The sequence below is a fragment of the Nannospalax galili genome, unplaced genomic scaffold, assembly GCF_000622305.1.
Source record: "Nannospalax galili isolate Female #2095 unplaced genomic scaffold, S.galili_v1.0 scaffold1659, whole genome shotgun sequence".
NCBI lineage: Eukaryota > Metazoa > Chordata > Mammalia > Rodentia > Spalacidae > Nannospalax > Nannospalax galili.
Genome location: NW_008342925.1, coordinates 491,397 through 509,078, shown reverse-complemented (window position 1 = coordinate 509,078; position 17,682 = coordinate 491,397). Strand labels below are relative to the sequence as shown.

At 52.0% G+C, this 17,682-nt stretch overlaps 1 protein-coding gene across 12 annotated transcripts in view; it reads right to left on the bottom strand.

Annotated features, from left to right (window-relative positions):
- The window catches only part of Nrxn2 (neurexin 2), a 115,788-nt gene that overhangs the window by 44,509 nt on the left and 53,597 nt on the right, over positions 1–17,682 (bottom strand). For all 12 annotated transcript variants that reach the window (XM_008838927.1, XM_017799601.1, XM_008838926.2 and 9 more), the window contains 4 exons: positions 15,915–16,076; positions 14,091–14,529; positions 6,474–6,860; positions 6,078–6,281 (listed from right to left, as the gene is read on the bottom strand). In XM_008838927.1, coding sequence (XP_008837149.1) covers positions 6,078–6,281; positions 6,474–6,860; positions 14,091–14,529; positions 15,915–16,076 — 1,192 coding nt within the window. The remainder of the gene's footprint in view (positions 1–6,077; positions 6,282–6,473; positions 6,861–14,090; positions 14,530–15,914; positions 16,077–17,682) is intronic.

Sequence of the window (17,682 nt, the reverse complement as noted above, 5' to 3'; positions counted from 1 at the left end):
TTTTGTTTTTTTTTTTTTTTACATCCTTCACAGGCAGGGGTATCTGCAGGCGGGGGTTCCCCCCAGGGCCACCTTCCGGGGACCACGCGTGCCCAGGTGCTCTCTCCCCTTCTTCAGTTGGACCTTTGTCCTTCCTGCTCCCAAGAGGGCTCCAACCCTCCCCAGAGCCAGGAGGCAGGGCAGTCAGGTGGTGGGAAAAGGGCTTGTGTCCCCCATCTTAGAGGGGCCCAGGCCTCTTGTGTCTGAGGGAGACGGGCACCTTGGGAATCCCAGTCGTACAGGGGATCACCAGGGGCTGAGGGCTTGACCAACCCCACATCTCCCCAATCCCTGAGGGGGAGATAGGTGAGGAGGGCCAGGGTCCCTGCATCCCCTGCTCTGGGAAGACTCCCTGCTTAGAGCCCAGATGTGACATGTCACTCCTTGAGCTCCAAGCTCAACAGAGGGGTCTGCCCCAGGGCCCCCTTCCCAAAGCCATACACCTCCCAAAGCCCCAGAGGCACCATCACACCTACAGGAACCTTCCTTTTATCCCTCCCTGTCCTGGGGGGGCAAGCTTTCACTAGGGATCAAAGTGCTCCTCCACCCTGAAGAGCTAGTATTTTTGTTAGTTTTCCTAAGGAGGAGCCATGGCTTCGGATACGGATGCTGGGTCTCACAAAATATGCCTTCCTGGGCGCAAGGCTAGTCAGGGACAAGCAAAGCCTCTCACCTCTGCCCTGGGCCTAGTATTGTTGTCCCCCAGTTTCAAAGCTGAGAGGGTCCCTCGTGGTCAGAAAGCCCAGGTCTGCACAGAGCCAACAGCTCAGGGCCCCAAGAGCCTCTGAGCACCCCTGTGGTTGGTTGTGAGGGGACAGAGCCCTAGGTCCTCTGAAGTTTAAGTGTGCCCTGAGGATGCCTGAACCACTTCATAAGCCCCAAGCTGGGTTTGGCTGCAGGGATGGGACTGCCTGCGGCTGTAGAAAGCCACGGGCAGTGAGGCAAAGGAGCTGGGACTTCATCTCAGCCCTGTACTAACTCATCATGTGGCCTCAGGCAGCTCTCTCTGGGCCTGGGCTTATATTCCCCAGAGCTGAGGGCCTGGAGCAGGTTACTGGTATGCCCTAGACTGGCCCTGACCTTTCAGGGAGTAGGCTACCTCTAGCCCTTGGTTAACAGTGATACCCTGGCCTCTGGTGGCTCCTCCATGAATAAGTTCTGCCCAATGCCCCACGGCCTAGGAGGCACCTGGCATCTCTTGGGCAATTGAAGGTTCCTGCAGTGGAGGTAAACAGATGCCCCCTGTGGTTCTGAGGGTCATGGGCCCCTTGGGTAGTACAGCTGAGCTCCACACGCGTTGTCAACCACAGCAGAAGAGTGGGAGGAGCAGCCGGGACCCTGAGCCATAGCCTGGGCACCAAGACAGAACCAGAAGGTCAAAGAAAAGACACACGAGGAAGTGAAGGACCAGAGTGAGAGGAAGGAGGCAGGGAAAAGAGGAAGGAAGGAGAACAAAGGGAAGGAGAGGCTGGATGGGGAAAGGGGCAGGGGGCAGGGTGAAGGTGGAAGGGTGCCAGGCCCTGGAGTCAGGTCCCAGGGGCTCTCTCCAAGCCAGCAGTCTTCACCAATGAAGGGTCCAAAAAAGAAAAAAGGGGGCTAGAAGAGCAGACCAGTCTCCTGTTGGGGAACAGTCCCAAGGAAGGCTAGAGGAGCAGACCAGCCTCCTATTGGGGAACAGTCCCAAGGAAGGAGCTTGACTTTCCCCTCCCAAAGAGGGGGTATGCCGGGAGTGGGGAAGGGGGGTCCATCTGTCCAGAGAAGAGGTGACAGTTCCAGCCTACCCTGCAGTGACTCCCCTCAGAAACCCCCTCCAGTGGGCTGTGAGGAGGGCCAATTCACCTTGAAGATGGGTACCCCGGGGAGCCAGTCCCCTCCCAAAGGACAGCAGAGACAGAGGGGGCTAGAGAAGGCGGCCCTTCCAAGCACACTCCCCCAAGTGCAGTTCATGGTATGATAACAAGTAACCCATTAGCAGTGGCTAGCACCTGAGGGTGAAATGGATGGACGTGCCAATGCTGGACATAGAGATCGGGTAATGGTATGGACTTGTGACGGGAGAGGGCAAGAGCAGCCCACGTGGAAAGGAGTGTAGGGGAAAAACAAGGCTCCCTGGCTCAGTCCCCCTAGGCCCCAGGGGCTGGAGACAGTGGGCTGCAGAAGCTCACAGCCACAGGTCCTCCAAGGAGGCACTGTGTTCCTTGTGTAGCCCTTGCTCAGGCTCCCCGCCTACAGAAGGATCTGGAAATCTCCTGCCCAGCCCCTGGTACAAAGGCAGTGGCCCCAGGGACTAAAGGGCTGTGGGATGTTGTGTATTTCTGCTGACTCACAATGTGAACAAGAGTTAGACTGCTGACTCAGGAAAGCGAAACTAACGGGAATTTAGAAACAAGGGGAAGTTTGAGAAGGGCAGGAAGAGACTGTGGACCAGAATGCCCATCTCAGAAGTGGGTGGCACATGCTTTTAAATGAGGTGGAGGCCTCCCAAGGGTGGGGAATGCACATGGGTGAGAGCTGGAAAATGTGACTCCCGGCAGTTCAGACTATGCCCCTCATGGGGATGCCATGGGCATACCTGTCAGGGTGGATAAGCCAGGCTGGCACTGTCCTCAAAGGCCAGACCCAGCGTAGACAACAAGGACCCAGGCCACACCACAGCAGGGCAAAGAATCCAGGGGACATGACCGCTCCTAGGGACAGAGACCAGCTGCCCTGCTCAGGACTGTGGCTAGCTCAGGGAACATGACAGGTATCTGCAGATGGTAGGGGTGAGGCTGCTGGGGGAGGCACTTCCCGGGTCCCCTGGTTACTCTGTCTGGAAGGAGGCAACAGGGCCTTTTGGGCCCTCTCTTATGCAACAAATTCCGTATCTCCATCTCCAGGGGCCATCACGGAAGCCTTCTTCCCAATCATCCTATTAGGGAGTCCCCAGCACCCCTACTCCTTCATCAGGCCCAGAGCTGAGTCTCCTTCCATAAGTGCTACTAAGCTATACAGCTGCCTCCCTAATGTCTGGCCTCCTTCCTTACAGGCCGGGACCACAAAGCCAAAGACCAAACCTCCTTAAGTCCCCCAACGGCTAGTCTAGCCCAGAGCTGGGGCCTTAGTGCTGCTACCTGCCTGGAGCCCTGTAGAGCCTGGGTGGTATCCAGGGTAGAGATCAGAGTGGGAGTTGTGAGGTGGGGACTGGGTGATGCTGTGGAGAGGCAAGCCCCCTGCACCTGGCTCCAACTTGGGTCCCTATCCCATTGCCACACTAGAGAAGGCTGATGAGTTCCTCACTGTGCGGCCTGTATCTGTGTAATGTCCCCACACTTCATCACCCCATGTGCACCCAGATAGTGGGCAGGATGGGGATTCTGCGTGCGTGCGTGCATGCCTGCGTGTTCCTGCTAGAGACAAGGTCTCACTATGTACCCCTGGATGGACTAGAACTCTCTATGTAGACCAGGCTGGCCTCAAACTCACAAAGATCCTGCTGCCTCTACCTTCCAAGTGCCGGGATTAAAGGTATGTGCCACCACATCTGGGCTCCTTGTTTTTGAGGCAGGGTCTCTCACTAGGACCTGGAGGATACCCATTAGAGGCTAAACTAGCTAGCCAGAAAGCCCCAGGGATCTTCCTGTCTCTACCTCCACAGCTGGGATAAGAGTACACAGTGGAAATCAAACTCTGGTCCTCAGGCTTGCAAAGCAAGCATTTTACCAAGGGAGCTAATTCCCCAGCCCCTGGATGAAGATTCCTATTCCCATTTTACAGATAGAAAAACAGGCTCAGAGGGGAGAAGTGACTTACCGGGTAATAAAAGATGCCAGGGCTAGACCCTGGGTCTTCTGATCCCAAGCCCAGAGCTCTTCCCATCTTAGCCCCAGGCTGGGCAGCTGGACAAACATCATTTGTGTCTCTAGCGCAACATAGTGACCACACACCTCTGTGCCCTCACATAAGGTACCTGCCCTCAAGAGTTTGGTCACAGCTTTGTCATAAACTAGACTAGAGATAAAAACCTCAGCACATACATCTCTGTAGATGGGGTCACAACCACCACACTGTTGGTTGTCATCAGTCTGGGACACCCAGACTAGATCTTCATGGAGGGCTGCTTCGTTCTCTGATTTCTGAGAGTTTATTAGTCACAGACAGAAAGGCAGACTTGTGGGAAGGTTAGATCCCGAAGGTGATAGGTTCCAAGGGCCCCCTAAGGGCCACAGATGCACTCTCTTATCTAAAGAAACTCAAGCTTTTTCCCAGGAGACCTAGAACAAGCTAAGAAAATCCAGAAACATCTGTCTTCCCTAAAGACCAAAAACCCTGGACCTCCCTGTTCTGTCCCATCTAACAGAACCAAGCCTTTAGCCATGTGTGAACACTCACATACTTGCCCAAAAGGAAGGGATCTTGCACTGTGTACCCAGTCCCAGCAGTCTGAGAACAGGGCCATGTGTGGGGCCCTGGGTGAGACCTTCCTTCTGGGACAGCATCAAGGGTATTGGAAGGGGGCAGTGCAGAACTGAACAACTTTGATCAAAAAGTGTCATGTTCCCTGACAGAGCTGCCACCTGCCACCCCTTCTATAGGCTGTGATTGTGGTCAGGTCACAGCTGCAGGGACTCCCTCAAACCAACTCGAGGCCTTGACCATCCACATAGCTCCCCATCTCCAGCCCCACCTCTCAGCAAATCCTTGACCTAAGAGTACAAAGGCCAGATGAATAAAGAGAAGGTATAAACATCTCAACAAGGCAATGGACCCCAAAAGGTCATGGTTGTCCCAGAAATGCCCTGGAGATCAAGGTTAGGATGACAGTCCAGATACACGTTTAAAAACTTCAGGCCCTGTATTCTCTCCAGTTGAGGATTCTTGTCTGTTTAGGGGAGCCCTTCTTCCCTAGGCCCAGAACTCACAGGGCTCTGCTTGACTCTGGAGGCTTGAAGGCTTCTACATGGCAGGTCTTAGGTATGGCAGCTCAAAGTGTGCAATGGACAGTTATGACCCAGCCTGAACAGCATAGGACTCCTTGGTTCAGGACACCCTGTGCTGCAGCCTGGATCACAGCTAGTCTTTAAAAGATGCCCCATAAATACCAGCTGAATGAGGAACCCTTCTTTCTCTTTCTCATATGACCACAAAAGCTGAGGTCCATAAGGAGAACTCAACAGTCCCCTCTGCATCCCTGGAGACCTGCTCTCACCCATGGGCTCCAGCAGAGACAGTGAGCAGTCTGATGGTGAGGACCAGCTACCTGACAGCCCCTACCCAAAGCTCTCTACTTTAAGGCCCATGACCTGGGTTTGACACAGGTGCCTCCCTTAGCCAGCACTACCTTTGTTATGTTGGTCAAGTCAACACATGAGTTTTATAATCTTTAAGAGAGTAAGTCACGCCTGCTTGGTGATCTAGTGTCTTCCAGGAGTAGCTGTGGGATTCAGCCAGGAACACACGGTTCTAGACAGAGGTGAGGTGACATGTTCATGTGTCCAGCACACAGGCACCTGCACACAGCATCCAGAAGACAACTCTCAATCTCAGCAGAAATGGCTGCACGCAGGGCCCAGCTGTTTGTGGTCCCTACAATCTGCCACTGAGCTGAGCCTGGGTTTGTACTCAGCAGGTGTCAGGAAGAGCATCCTGAATGAACGAAAGCAGATATGCCAAGAACCAAGTAGTGATGAGCTGTGCCATCCTGTGTGTGTGTGTGTGTGTGTGTGTGTGTGTGTGTGTAGGACAGATGCCATCAACACTCCACAGGAGTGCCTTGGGAGGATAGTTATCACACCCAGACACATTCAGGCAGGTGTGTGGCCACGTTCGGGTCTCCAGTCCACAGTGTCATCAGCCATGGAGCACTGCCCTAGGCTGTTCATCCTCCACAGGAACACAGCCCTTAGGGGTCCAGATTCAAAATGTTTACCCATTTCTAAACTGCTGAGGGTGCTTCTGGCTGGCACCACCACCAGCTTCTCCAGACAGAGGGTTGGGGGTGGGGGGTAGGTCAGAGGCAGGCCAGGGAGAGGCCAGGAGGCCTGAGACGGGGTGGTTACCGAGGTTGACTGTGAGCTTCATCTGCCCTCCGTCCAGCTCCAGGCGCAGGGTGTCGGCTGACTCCCTGGAGGTGGTGGCCATCATGAGTCCATAGGCCCTCTGGGACATAAAGCGCAGGGACACATCCTCGGCCTCCGTGTGCATGGCATTGGGCAACATGATCTTCATGTACATGGAGCCATCATAGCTCAGGACCGTGGCCTCTGCCGGGAGGGAAAGAGGAAGAGGGAACAGGGGAACAGAAAAAAGGAAAGGAAGGGGAAAGGAGACCAAAGAATCATTACCAGGTGGAACACCTGGGGCTGGTCTAAGGGGCCCGGTAAGGAATAGTGGGGTCACCCCAGAACACAGAAATGGGGAGAGCAGGGACACCTGGGAGTGAAAACTAGCCTCACCTCTCTCACAGACCCGCCCCAGAAAGCCGGTCCCGATGCAGTCACAGACGAAGCGGTTCCAGCCCTCTCTACAGATGCCCCCGTTCCGACAGGGGGCCGATGCACACTGCTTCAGCGTCTCCCGGGAGCAGAATGGGGCAACGCCCACAGCCCCCTGAGCCTCAGCCAGGCCCCGAAGGTCTCGACTGCGTCCATCTATGAAGAGGTCTCGTACACAGCCCACGTAGCCAGCCCGGAGCGCTGCTGTCCATACCTCCGGGGGAAGTGGCAGGTCCACCCGACCCCCCTCAGGGAGGCCACCCAGGTACAGCTCACTCTCCAGGTCCAGGATCTCACTCTCCCCTGTGGCCAAGAACGGAGTGCTGCGGCTATTCACGGAGATGGAGCCTGGGGACCAAGGAAGAGTGGGCCTCAGTGGAAAGAGAAGCCACAGGCTGGAAAGGGACGTCCTGACTCCCATTGAGGCCCCCAGTGCCAGCTTGGGGCCCACCAGTCTGCACCCTGCAGTGGGCTCAAGATGATGGACAACCATAATGGATCTGAGGCCCAGGCTTACCCACCCTCTGCCCAAACTGTTTAACTATGGTCCGGAGGTTCAGGAGCTTGAGACTCAGCTCAAAGGCAGTGTGCTGCAGGCCTCTGTCCAGACCCTTCCCAGGCACCTTAGAGAGAACTTGAGAATATGTAGGAGAGGTACACACCCCAAACCCATAGCTATAAAAGGGCAGGATCATTCTCTGGGCCACTCCCACCCCAAAGGCCCTTGGACCAGGAGCTGGAGGCAGAGAACTTTGAAAAGGATGAAAGATTTGAATCTAAACCTCCCACCCACAACAAGCATCTCTTTGATGGCATGCCCAGGCAGCTAGTGCTTCAAGCACATCCCTGAAGTCTGAGTCGCTGGAGGAAACTGGTCCTTTACCATCCCATTTTGAACTCCCAGACAAGGTTCACAGAAACTGAGAAGCCAGCCCAAGTGCCACGACAGGGAGCAGCAGGGCCCAAGTCCTATTCAAGTAGCAAGATCCCAGCACCTAGCTAGGTATGATGGTGTATGCCTTTGATCCTAGCTCATGGGAGGCAGAGGTGGGAGGATCTCTGTGAGTTCAAGGCCAGCCTAGCCTGGTCTACATAGTGAGTTCCAGACCAGCCAGAGCTACATAATGAGACTGTCTTAAGAAAAAAAAATCCCAGAGTCTACTTTCTCCACCCCTCAGCTTGACTAACTGGCCTGGCCTGGAGCCAGCTCTATGGCCAAAGAATGAGATGGACAGGTAGGTCAGCTCCTGGGGCCTGTGACACAGGCTGGCAGCCAGAAGGGGCCTCTTCTAAGGTAGAAGAATTATTTTTGTCTTGTTTTGTCTGTTTGTCTTGGGGGGGCAGATTTATTTTTGCTTTTGTTGTCTTGGTTTGGTTTTGTTTGGTTGATGGTTAATTGGTTTGAGGTAGAGTCTCGCATTATAGATCAGTCTGGGCTAGGACTCACTGTGTAGCCCAGGTTAACCTTAAACTCTTGGAGAACTTCCTGCCTCAGGCTTCTGAGTGCTAGGGTTACAGGTGTGGGCCACTTTGCCTGGCTGGAAGAGTTCTTTGGGAGGAGACAGTGACAGTAAGGGTTAACTGAATTTGTCTCCTTCAAAACTCAGGTTGAAATTTGGCTGTCATTGTGATAGTGATGGGACAAGGGGTCTTTAACAGGTAGTAAGATTAGGTCATCCACCACACCATTCCTGCAGGGGTGGGCTCAAGACAGAGCAGGGTAGTAAAGGATGAGCCTTGGTATTTGTCTCCTTTTGTACGAGAGTTCACCCATCAGTTATGTTATGACCCAGTACAAAAGTCTCCCCAGGATCTAACACCATGCCTTTGGGCTTCTCAGCCTCCAGAGGAGGATCTTTCCTTTTAAAGATGCCTAGTCTCAGGTGTTTTGTTATATCAACAGAAAACAGACCAAGATAGGTGAACATCTTAGAAAAAGATCTGGGATCTGGAGGGAACTTCAAAGCCTTTACTGTCATCTTACCCTGCAGAAAGCTCTCTCTCTCTCTCTGTCTCTCTCTCTCTCTCTCTCTCTGTCTCTCTGTTTCTCTCTCTCTCTCCCTCCCTCCCTCCCTCCCTCCCTCCAAATTTTTGAGATAGCCTTAGCTGGCCTGAAACTTGCTCTGTAGACAAGGCTGGCCTCTCACAAAGATTCACCTGCCTCTTCCTCCCAAGTGCTGGAATTAAAGGTGTGCGTCACCATGTCTGGCCTAAAGACTTTTTTTAAATTATGTGTATGGGTGAAGGGTATTGTACACTGAGTGCAGGTGCTCATGGAGATCAGAAGAGGGCATCAGATCCCTGACAGATGGAGTTATGGGCAGTATGAGTCGCCCAGTGTGGGTGCTGGGAACTGAACTTGAGTCTTCTGCAAGAACAGTTTGCACTCCTAACCACTGATCCATCTCCCCAGCTTCATTTTTTAAAATTATTCATTTATTTATTGTTTTATGTGTAAGAGTGTTTTGCCTACATCTGTGTAAGTGCACCTTTGTTGTGCAGTCCTTCCAGAGGCCAGAAGAGGGCATCAAATCCCCTGGCACTGAAGTTACAGATGGTTGTTAGCCACCATGTGGGTGCTGGGAACTGAATCCAGGTCCTCTACAAGAGCAGCCAATGCTCTTAACTGCTGAGCCATCTCTTCAGCCACATATTTTTTATTTTTCTTCCTTTTTCAAGTTTGGGCAGGCTCAAAAAAAAAAGAAAAGAAAAAGAAAAAGAAAGAAAGCCAGACATGGTAGCACACGTCTTTAATCTCAGCACTTGGGAGGCAGAGGCAGGCAGATCTCTGTGAGTTCAAGGCCAGCCTGGTCTACATAGCGAGTTCCAGGCCAGCTGGGGTTACAGGGAGACCCTGTCTCAAAAAGATTTTTTTAATAAAAGAGTGCTTGGGAGGCACTGGCCTCCATCAGGCCTGAATGTGGTGGAGATTTTGAGAGGTAGAAGGCCTTAGGAGGACATCAGATGTGAGCTCAAAGAAAGGGGAGAGTCAGGGAGCAACATCAAAACCTCTTTTCAGACACAGCTCCTTACTTTAAGCATGTTCTCTGCCCAAACAAAACTTTGCTGATCTTGAGCTTTAAAGTTTTTTTAAGATTTATTTTTATTTTTATTTATGTGTGCATGTCTGTGTACGCTGGCCCACAGAGACCAGAAAAGGGGTTAGATCCCCTGCAGCTGGAGTGACAGGCAGTTGGTAACTCTCCTGATATGGGTGCTGTGAACTGAACTGGGGTCCTCTGAAAGAGCAGTCAGTGCTCTTAACATTGGCACCATCTCTCCATCCCCCAGTTTTGTCATTCTTAAAGATTTATTTTATTATTTGTGTATATATGTATCTGTGTATATGTGCACATGCCCATGGAGGCCAGAAGAGGGCATATTAGATCCTCTGGAGCTGGAGTTACAGATGCTTGTGGGTGCTCAGAATCAAACTGGTGCTTTGAAAGAACAGCAAGCAATCTTAACTGTTGAGCCATCTCTCTAGCCCCTAATGTTTTTGTAATTTTATTATTATCATTATCAATATTATTATTTGTGTGGGGGTGGTGCGTGTGTGTGTGTGTGCGCATGTGCACGCACGCGTGCACATGAAACACAACATTTAGGACTCAAATCTTTCCTTCCATCATGGGATCTAGGAACCAAACTCAGGTCATCAGGCTCACACAGCAAGAGCTTTCACCCACTGAGCCATCTAGTCAGTCCTGGGCTCCCTTTAAAGAACAATGGCCCAAGTCTGTTCTCTTCTGATAAGTTGTCACCTGCCTCAAGGTCCTGCTGCCGGACCCCTCTCCTTTCAGGGTCCCGAATGTGGCCTCCTTGGTCTCCCAACACTCTGTTTATGGCCAGAGTCCCAAGGTGCCTGTTCTGACCCCTTGGGGATGTGAGCTCACATCTGGGATGTGAGCAAATGAACAGAATGTTGGAGAGGAAGAGGGGAGCAAAAAAGGATATTCAGCAGAGCGTTCAGGAAAGGAAACAGGTGAGCTCTGGCCCCTGCTCCAAAGTTACTCCCAAATATGGAACAGGAGCAACCTGACTCCTTCATTGATGGAAGAATGGATAAACAAGATGTACACACAGCAATGGGGTATTTCTTAGTCTTCAAAAGGAAGCCAGATCTGACTCATGCTACAACGCAGACGAACCCCCGAAGACACAGCACTCAATGAAATAGCCAGGCAAGAGACGATAAATACAAGTTGGTCGTGGTGCACTCTGGAAGGCTGTGGAGGCACATGTATGTGATCCCAGCACTCTGGAGGAGTAAGACAATAGAATCTCAAGTTTGAAGTCAGGCAAGACCCTATCTCAACAAAGGATAAAAGAAGGGGCCTTGGAAGACAGCTCAGCGCTTCAGTGCTTGTTGTGGAAGTGTGAGGACCAGAGTTCGGGTCCCCAGAACCATGGAAATGCCAGGTGGGCACGGCACGCCATGTGTAATTCTAGCTCAACAGGCAGAAACAAAGGATGCCCAGAGCAAGCTAGCTAGAGAGGCTAGTCATATCAGCGAGCTCTGGGTTTGATTGAGAGACCCTGCCATATTGAATGAGGTGTAAGTCAAAAAGGATGATTCTCCACATCAACCTCTGGCTTCCACATGCATGTGCACCCACAAGCATGTGCCAGTACACATGCACACACACACACACACAGAGTCGGTACACCATACATATGAAAATGAGAAAATGAGGAGGACAAATACTATATACTATAGTAATGGTTATACTATATAACCATTACTACAAGGTCCCTAGAGTTGTCAGAGTCACAGAGACAGAAAGATGATGGTTGCCAGGGACAGAGGAGACGAGAGAGGAGTTTAGGTTTGATGGAGACAGTTTCAGTCTGGGAAGGTGAAGAAAGCTGAAGCTGGATGGTGGTGAGGGTTGCAGAGCCACGTGTGCACTTGACGCCCCTGAACTGTGACTAATGATTAGCACCAGCAGTTTCATGTGATATACAATTTATCACAATTTTGTTTCCAAAAGAAATGAAAACAAAACAACCAAGGAGGGCCGAGGAAATGCCTCAGTGTAAGGCAAGAGTTGCACAAGCTTCATGACCCAAGTTCAATCCCTGGAGCCCGCAGAAGGAAATGTGGTTGCATGCATTTGTAATCCCACCATTCCTCCGGCAAGATGAGAGGCAGAAGCTAAACAGCCTGGAGTACACTACACAGCAGTAGAAACAAGACAGACCCTCCCTCCGCAAGGTCGAAGGCACATCTGATCTCCACATGAGCATACACGTGCACACACACATACATTTTTTTTAAGTCTATTTTTTTTCTTGTCTTTTTTTAAACAGGAGAGGGGCTAGAGAGATGGTTCAGCGGTTAAGAGCACTGGCTGCTCTTGCAGAGGACCTGGGTTCAATTCCCAGCACCCACATGGCAGCTAACAAGCATCTGTAACTCCAGTTTCAGGGGATCCGATGCCCTCTTCTGACCTCTGTGGGCATTGCATGGTAAGGGGGCACTCACCTACATGCAGGCAATACACTCATACACATAAAATTTTAAATAATAAAATATTTTTTTAACAGGAGAAGGGAGTCGGGGGAGTATCTCAACATGAGCAAAGCCTTGGGTTTCATCGCAAGCACTGGGAAGAAAAAAAAGGCAGGGAACCGGGAAGGCGTTAGACAGCTGTCCCAACCCCTGGGTGGACAAGCAGCCGAAGGATGGCTAGCCACAGACTAAGGACTACCGATCTCCTGTATGTGATTCTACAGACGGTGTGAAGACCCACAGGCACCGTCATGAGGCAAAGCCTGGGGATAAAGCCCTTTCACATGGATTTCTCTCAGGAAGGAAGTGAAAGGGGTGGCAAGCCTACACTTTGGGGAGCCCTCAAGGTCCCCTCGCTATGTTCAGAGGACCGGTCACTCTACCCAGACTGGAGCACAGAAATTTAGCTGATGTTAACAAGCACTTACATTGGATAACGCGTCAAGTCTCATTTGCATCAATCCTCCCTTTCTAGGGTAATTCTCCAGGGTTCAACAAGACGGAGGAGCAGAGCATGTACGGAGGAGAATTGGCAGACAGAAAACAAAGGATGGAAAAGAAAGGCTGAAAGGAGGGGATGGAAGAGAGAGGTGAGAAGCGAGGGGAGTTTCCAGAATTAGTCTACAGCTATTTATACCACCCCAAGTCTCCAATCTTGTCTGTTCTTTTCTGGGTTGTTTGTCTTTTTGAGTCAGGATCTCCCAGTAACCCCAACTGGCCTGGAACTCACACGTAGATGAGGCTGGCCTGGATCTCACTGAGATCCGCCTGCCTCTGCCTCCTGAGCGGACCGCCATGCCTGCCTTATCTGTTCTTGGAAGCTAAACAGTCAGGCCCGTTTAGTACTCCAGCACAGCCTGACTGGGTGCCTGACCTTCTGCTTTGGGGGTCCTCACAACCAGGCAGCAGTAGTGGGCTATTCGCAGTGTCTCTGCTGACCAGACATGGTGGACTGCTTCCCCTGTCTCCAGCACCACAAGCTGCACTCCCTGCTCAGTGAACAAGGCAGGCTCTGTATGTGTACTCAGGCCCTGCCTCCAAGGCAACCAAACATGGACAGAAATATTCCGGGGGAAAATGTGTTGATGTACTGAATACATGCAGACATTATTTTTGCCATTGTTCCCCAAACAGCAATGCAGTATAATGATTATTATGTAGTAATTACATTCCTTTTTTCTTTTTTTAAGACTCAGTCTCTAGCTTAGGCTAGCCTCAAATTCCCTGTGTAGCTGAGGATGACCTCAAACTCCTGATCTTCTTGCCTCTACTACCAAGCGCTGGGATTGCAGGTGTGCACTACCACACCCAATTTATGTGGTGCTGAACCCAGGGCTTCAGCATGCATGCTAGGCCAAGTACTGTACCAACTGAGCCACAGCATTTACATTCTATCAGGTATTTTAAGGACTCTAGAGCTTATTTAGGCATACAGGAGGATGTATGCAAATCATATGCAAATGCCACACTGTCATTTATAAGGGAATTGAGCACTGCGGATTTTGGTCTGGGTGGGGGGTAGCCTAGAACCAATCCCCTCAGACAATGAGAGACAGTCTTGCCCATTGAGCTCATGAAAGAAGGCTCAATGATGGAAGGGAGCCATGGCTGGAAAGCTGTTTTCCTTGCTTTGTTTTGAGACAAGATTTCATTATGTAGCCCTGACTGGTCTGGAACTCACTATGTAGTCCAGGCTGGCCTCACACTTAGGGTGATCTCCTGCCACTGCCTCCCAAGCGCTGGGATTGCAGGTCACCATACCCAGCTCTAGGAAGCTATTTTCTTCTACACAGATGGGACCTCTTCCTGTCCGTTGCTACATCAGGATTCTTCCTAGTGTGCTCTCTTTCTCTCTGCGTGGTGGGCCCTTGGGTAATTGTTCCTTTCACAGATAAGGAAACCATTTCACAGTGATGGAGGGGGTCAAAGGGCTGGGGAGAGAGGTTGTGTTGGGGTAGCAGGACAGGAAATGATGTAAAACAAAGATCGATAAAAGAAAGCTAGAGAAGTCAGGCAGGTAGAAAGGAGAAGCCAGGGAGAGGGCAGTCCAGAGGCCTCCTGACCTTTGCGCCCGTCCCTTTGGAAGTCCACGTGGCACCACTCGCCATCATTGACCTTACGGCTGGACGCCCGCAGCTTGATGCCCCCAGAGCCCATGTCCAGAAGAAGGTAGAGGTAGCCATCCAACAGCTCCATGGCAAAGTAGTCAGCCCGCTGCGCAGAGCTGTGGCTGCCCACTCCAGCCCCAGCCCGTCGGCCCTGACTGAAGAGCAGCAAACCGTTGGGTTCAGTGGTGCGGAAGTCCAGGGAGATGGAGCCAGTGCGCTTGGCGCTCCAGCGGGGCAGTGCAACAAAGGCCTCGGGGCTCTCAAAGGTCACAGGGTCCAGGGCAGCCACATCCTCACAGCGAAAAGACAGATCCCCCTGAAGTTTCATCTTCGGGTCCCCTTCCTTGGCCAGGCGGGATAACTCCAGCTTGAAATCATTGTTCTTATAGACCACCTGCAGGAAGGAGAGGGGTCAGGGGCAAAGAAGCAGAAGCCAACTTGGGCCTGGTTACCACAGGGGCCCAGTAGCCATGAGAACCATCCCCAGTGGCAATGGGGCCCATCCCCCATCCCCAGTCTTCAAGGGGCCCATCGCTCATCCCCAGCAGCCACAAGGCTCATCATCCATCTCCAGTGGCTAAACAGTCCCATCCCCAGAAGCCACAGGGCCTGCCACTCATCCCCAGTGGCCTAGTACCACCAGTCCACATGGCTTGGGCCTCTGTTCTACAGCTGCACCCTTCCTCTGTTCTTCATTCCAGCCCAGCACTGACCAGGCAGCTCCTGCTGTGGGGTCCCAGTTTCAGCTCAGCTGTCACTCCTATGACAGATAATTGTCACTAGTGTCTGATTGCTCTTTTCTCTTTATTTTCTGAGACAGGGTCTCACGTAACTCAAGATGGCCCTGAATTCAATGTCTAGTTGAGGATGACCTTGAACTTATCCTCCTGCCTCCACCTCCCACGTCCTGGGATTATAGATGTGCACCATCATGCCTGGTTTATATGGTGCTGGGGATGAAACGCAGGGCTGCATGCATGCGGGGCAAGCATCTTATCAAATGCGCTATACCCTCAGCCTCTGGCTGCTGTCTTCTAATGGATACTAACACTCTACTCTTTTTATGTGTGTGTGTGTGTATTGCCTGCATGTAGGTAAGTGCACCCATGTCATGCAATGCTCTCAGAGGACAGAAGAAGCTGTCGGATCCCCTGGAACTAGTTATGGACAGTTGTTAGCTGCCATGTGGGTACTGGGATTTGAACACGGCTCTTCTGAAAGAACAGCCAGTGTTCTTAATCATTGAGCCATCTCTCCAGCACCATTCTACCTTTTTTAATTAATTAATGTGTTTTTTTATATGTACGAGTGTTTTGCCTGCATGTGTGTAAGTGTACCTTGTACATGCAGTGCCTGTGGAGGCCAGAAAAGGGTGTCAGATCCCCTGGAACTAGATGGTTATTAGCTGCCATGTGGGTGTTGGGAACCAAACCCAGGACCTCTGCAAGAGCAGCCAGTACTCTTACCTGCTGAGCCATCTCTCCAGCCCCCTAACACTACATACTGAAACTAGACCTTTAGCCTTCAACCCTGAAGACCACTGGTCTATCCTGTGGACCACAGCAGCCTCTGAAGATCCTCAGAGGGGAGAGGAATTCCAAGTCTTAAGGAAAAGAAAGAGGAGACACTCCTGCAATCAATGGCTTTACATTTTGAAGAAGGATCTTGTCCCACTGTGGTCTCACAAGGATCAGAGAGGCCCAGCGCTGGCCTGGTCAGGCTAAAGCACATGGCAGGCAGGAAGCAAAGGGCTCTCCAGCCAACCCAAACCCTACTCACATCCTTGAGGCAGCCCATGAAATTGTTGCTGACGGGTGAGCCCGGCAGGTCCGCAGTGTTGGGGCTGCCCCCAATGTAGAAGAAGTCATCAGAGCCCAGCATGGTGTAATCCTCCTGCGTGTAGCCTGTGGTGGTGAGGATCCCGTCCACTGAGATGGTCACCTGCCCAGCCCAAGGAAGGGGGAGAGACAGGAGATAACCGGCATCAATGCCCTGGGAAGAGCCACAAGTGCGTAAGGGAGGGGCCAGGGGGCTTGGGGGAGGGGGACCCCCATTTTTATGTCTGCTTGTCTTGGAGGAGGAACAGTGGGGGGGGAGAAGGAGGAAGAGGAATCAGCACAAGATTTGATGGTTTCAAGGTGGGCTGAGGCCTGCCCAATGGGCCTCGTGGCCCCAGCTCAGCAGGCAGGAGCCTGCAGGCAGTGGAGAGTTCTCGAGATGGGCTCTGGGAAGCTGCTCTGCACCAGAATGGGACTCCAGGAAGGCCCTGCTATGAGGGTTGGGAGTGGGGAACCCCTCCACTGTCTTTCAACAATGCACTGCGGATATACATATGGCTTCTGAGCTTTTCTTTAAACAAGACAGAGAGCCCTGCCTGTCCCTTCACAGTGGTGATGGGACTCACCTGCAGCCCTCCCCTCAGGCCACTGCGTTCCTAGAGCCTTAGCAGAGCAAGTAGCTGGGACGGCTGGGAAGAGGAAGCCGCTGGTTGGCCAAAGAAGTCTTAGGACAGGTTGACTGACACCTGCCACCCAAGTTCTAAAGGTTCTGGAGTTTGTCTCCACTCTTAAGGTACCCCAATATTTGAGTCTTTTTTTAAAAAACCCAGGCTGGTCTGGAACTCGCTGTGTAGTCTAGGCTGGCCTTGAACTCGTGGTAATCCTCCTGCCTCAAACTCCCATGTGCTGGGATTACAAGCCTGGGAGTCACTGTTTTTAATCCCAAAGGAGAGGGCAGCCCTGTACCTATTTCCCAGCCGGCTGTTCATCCTTCTCCACAGATGTAACCCAGTTCTACCCTTAGAAACAGTGAGGCCTGGGCAAACCTCAGGAAATAGTCTACCTGGGGTGGGTAATTCATCCAGAAAACAAAATACCAAGAGTGAAGTGTGGTCAATGTTCGGGGAGGTGCACTGGGCTAGCGAAGGCAGAAGTCACGTTGTGGAAACTCTGACTCCCCAGGCCCAGTGAATGTCCTCTTGGTCCCTGAAGAGTCTAGGCCCCCAGAGGAGCCCCCAAAAGCTTCTGACTAACAGCAAGGCTGTAGGGGAGGAGCTAATGGCTCCTAGGAAAGCTGTGGCTTAGAAATGTCCAGGGGGCAGAGGTGGCCCTTTCAGGGGCCATTAGGGACCTGGTTCTCCTGTCAGCCCACCCTGTGCTTCCACAGGCCACAGGTTGTAGCACCTCTTGTTTCCCAAATATACCTCTAAAGTACCCCCTTTCCAGGTAAATCATCCAGGTCACAAGCTATGATGCCCCCAACTCCAGTCTGTAGCACAGGCTGCCCACTGCCTTCTGGCACCTGGTTTTCAGGATTCCATTGTCAGGAGGGTGGGGTAGAGTTCCCAAGGGACAGTGAAGAACACCAGCAGGAGGAGCACCCCATGTTCACCACTACCCAGAAGCCCCTCTGGTACTAGCTTGAGCCTCATGGTGAATCATGGTGGGGCTGAGGAGAGTGCGGGCTGGAGGCCACCTCCTGGGAATCATCAAACCTTGTGCTTGTGGAACTAGGTTCAAGGACAGGAGGGGGCAGGTATCTTGGTGGA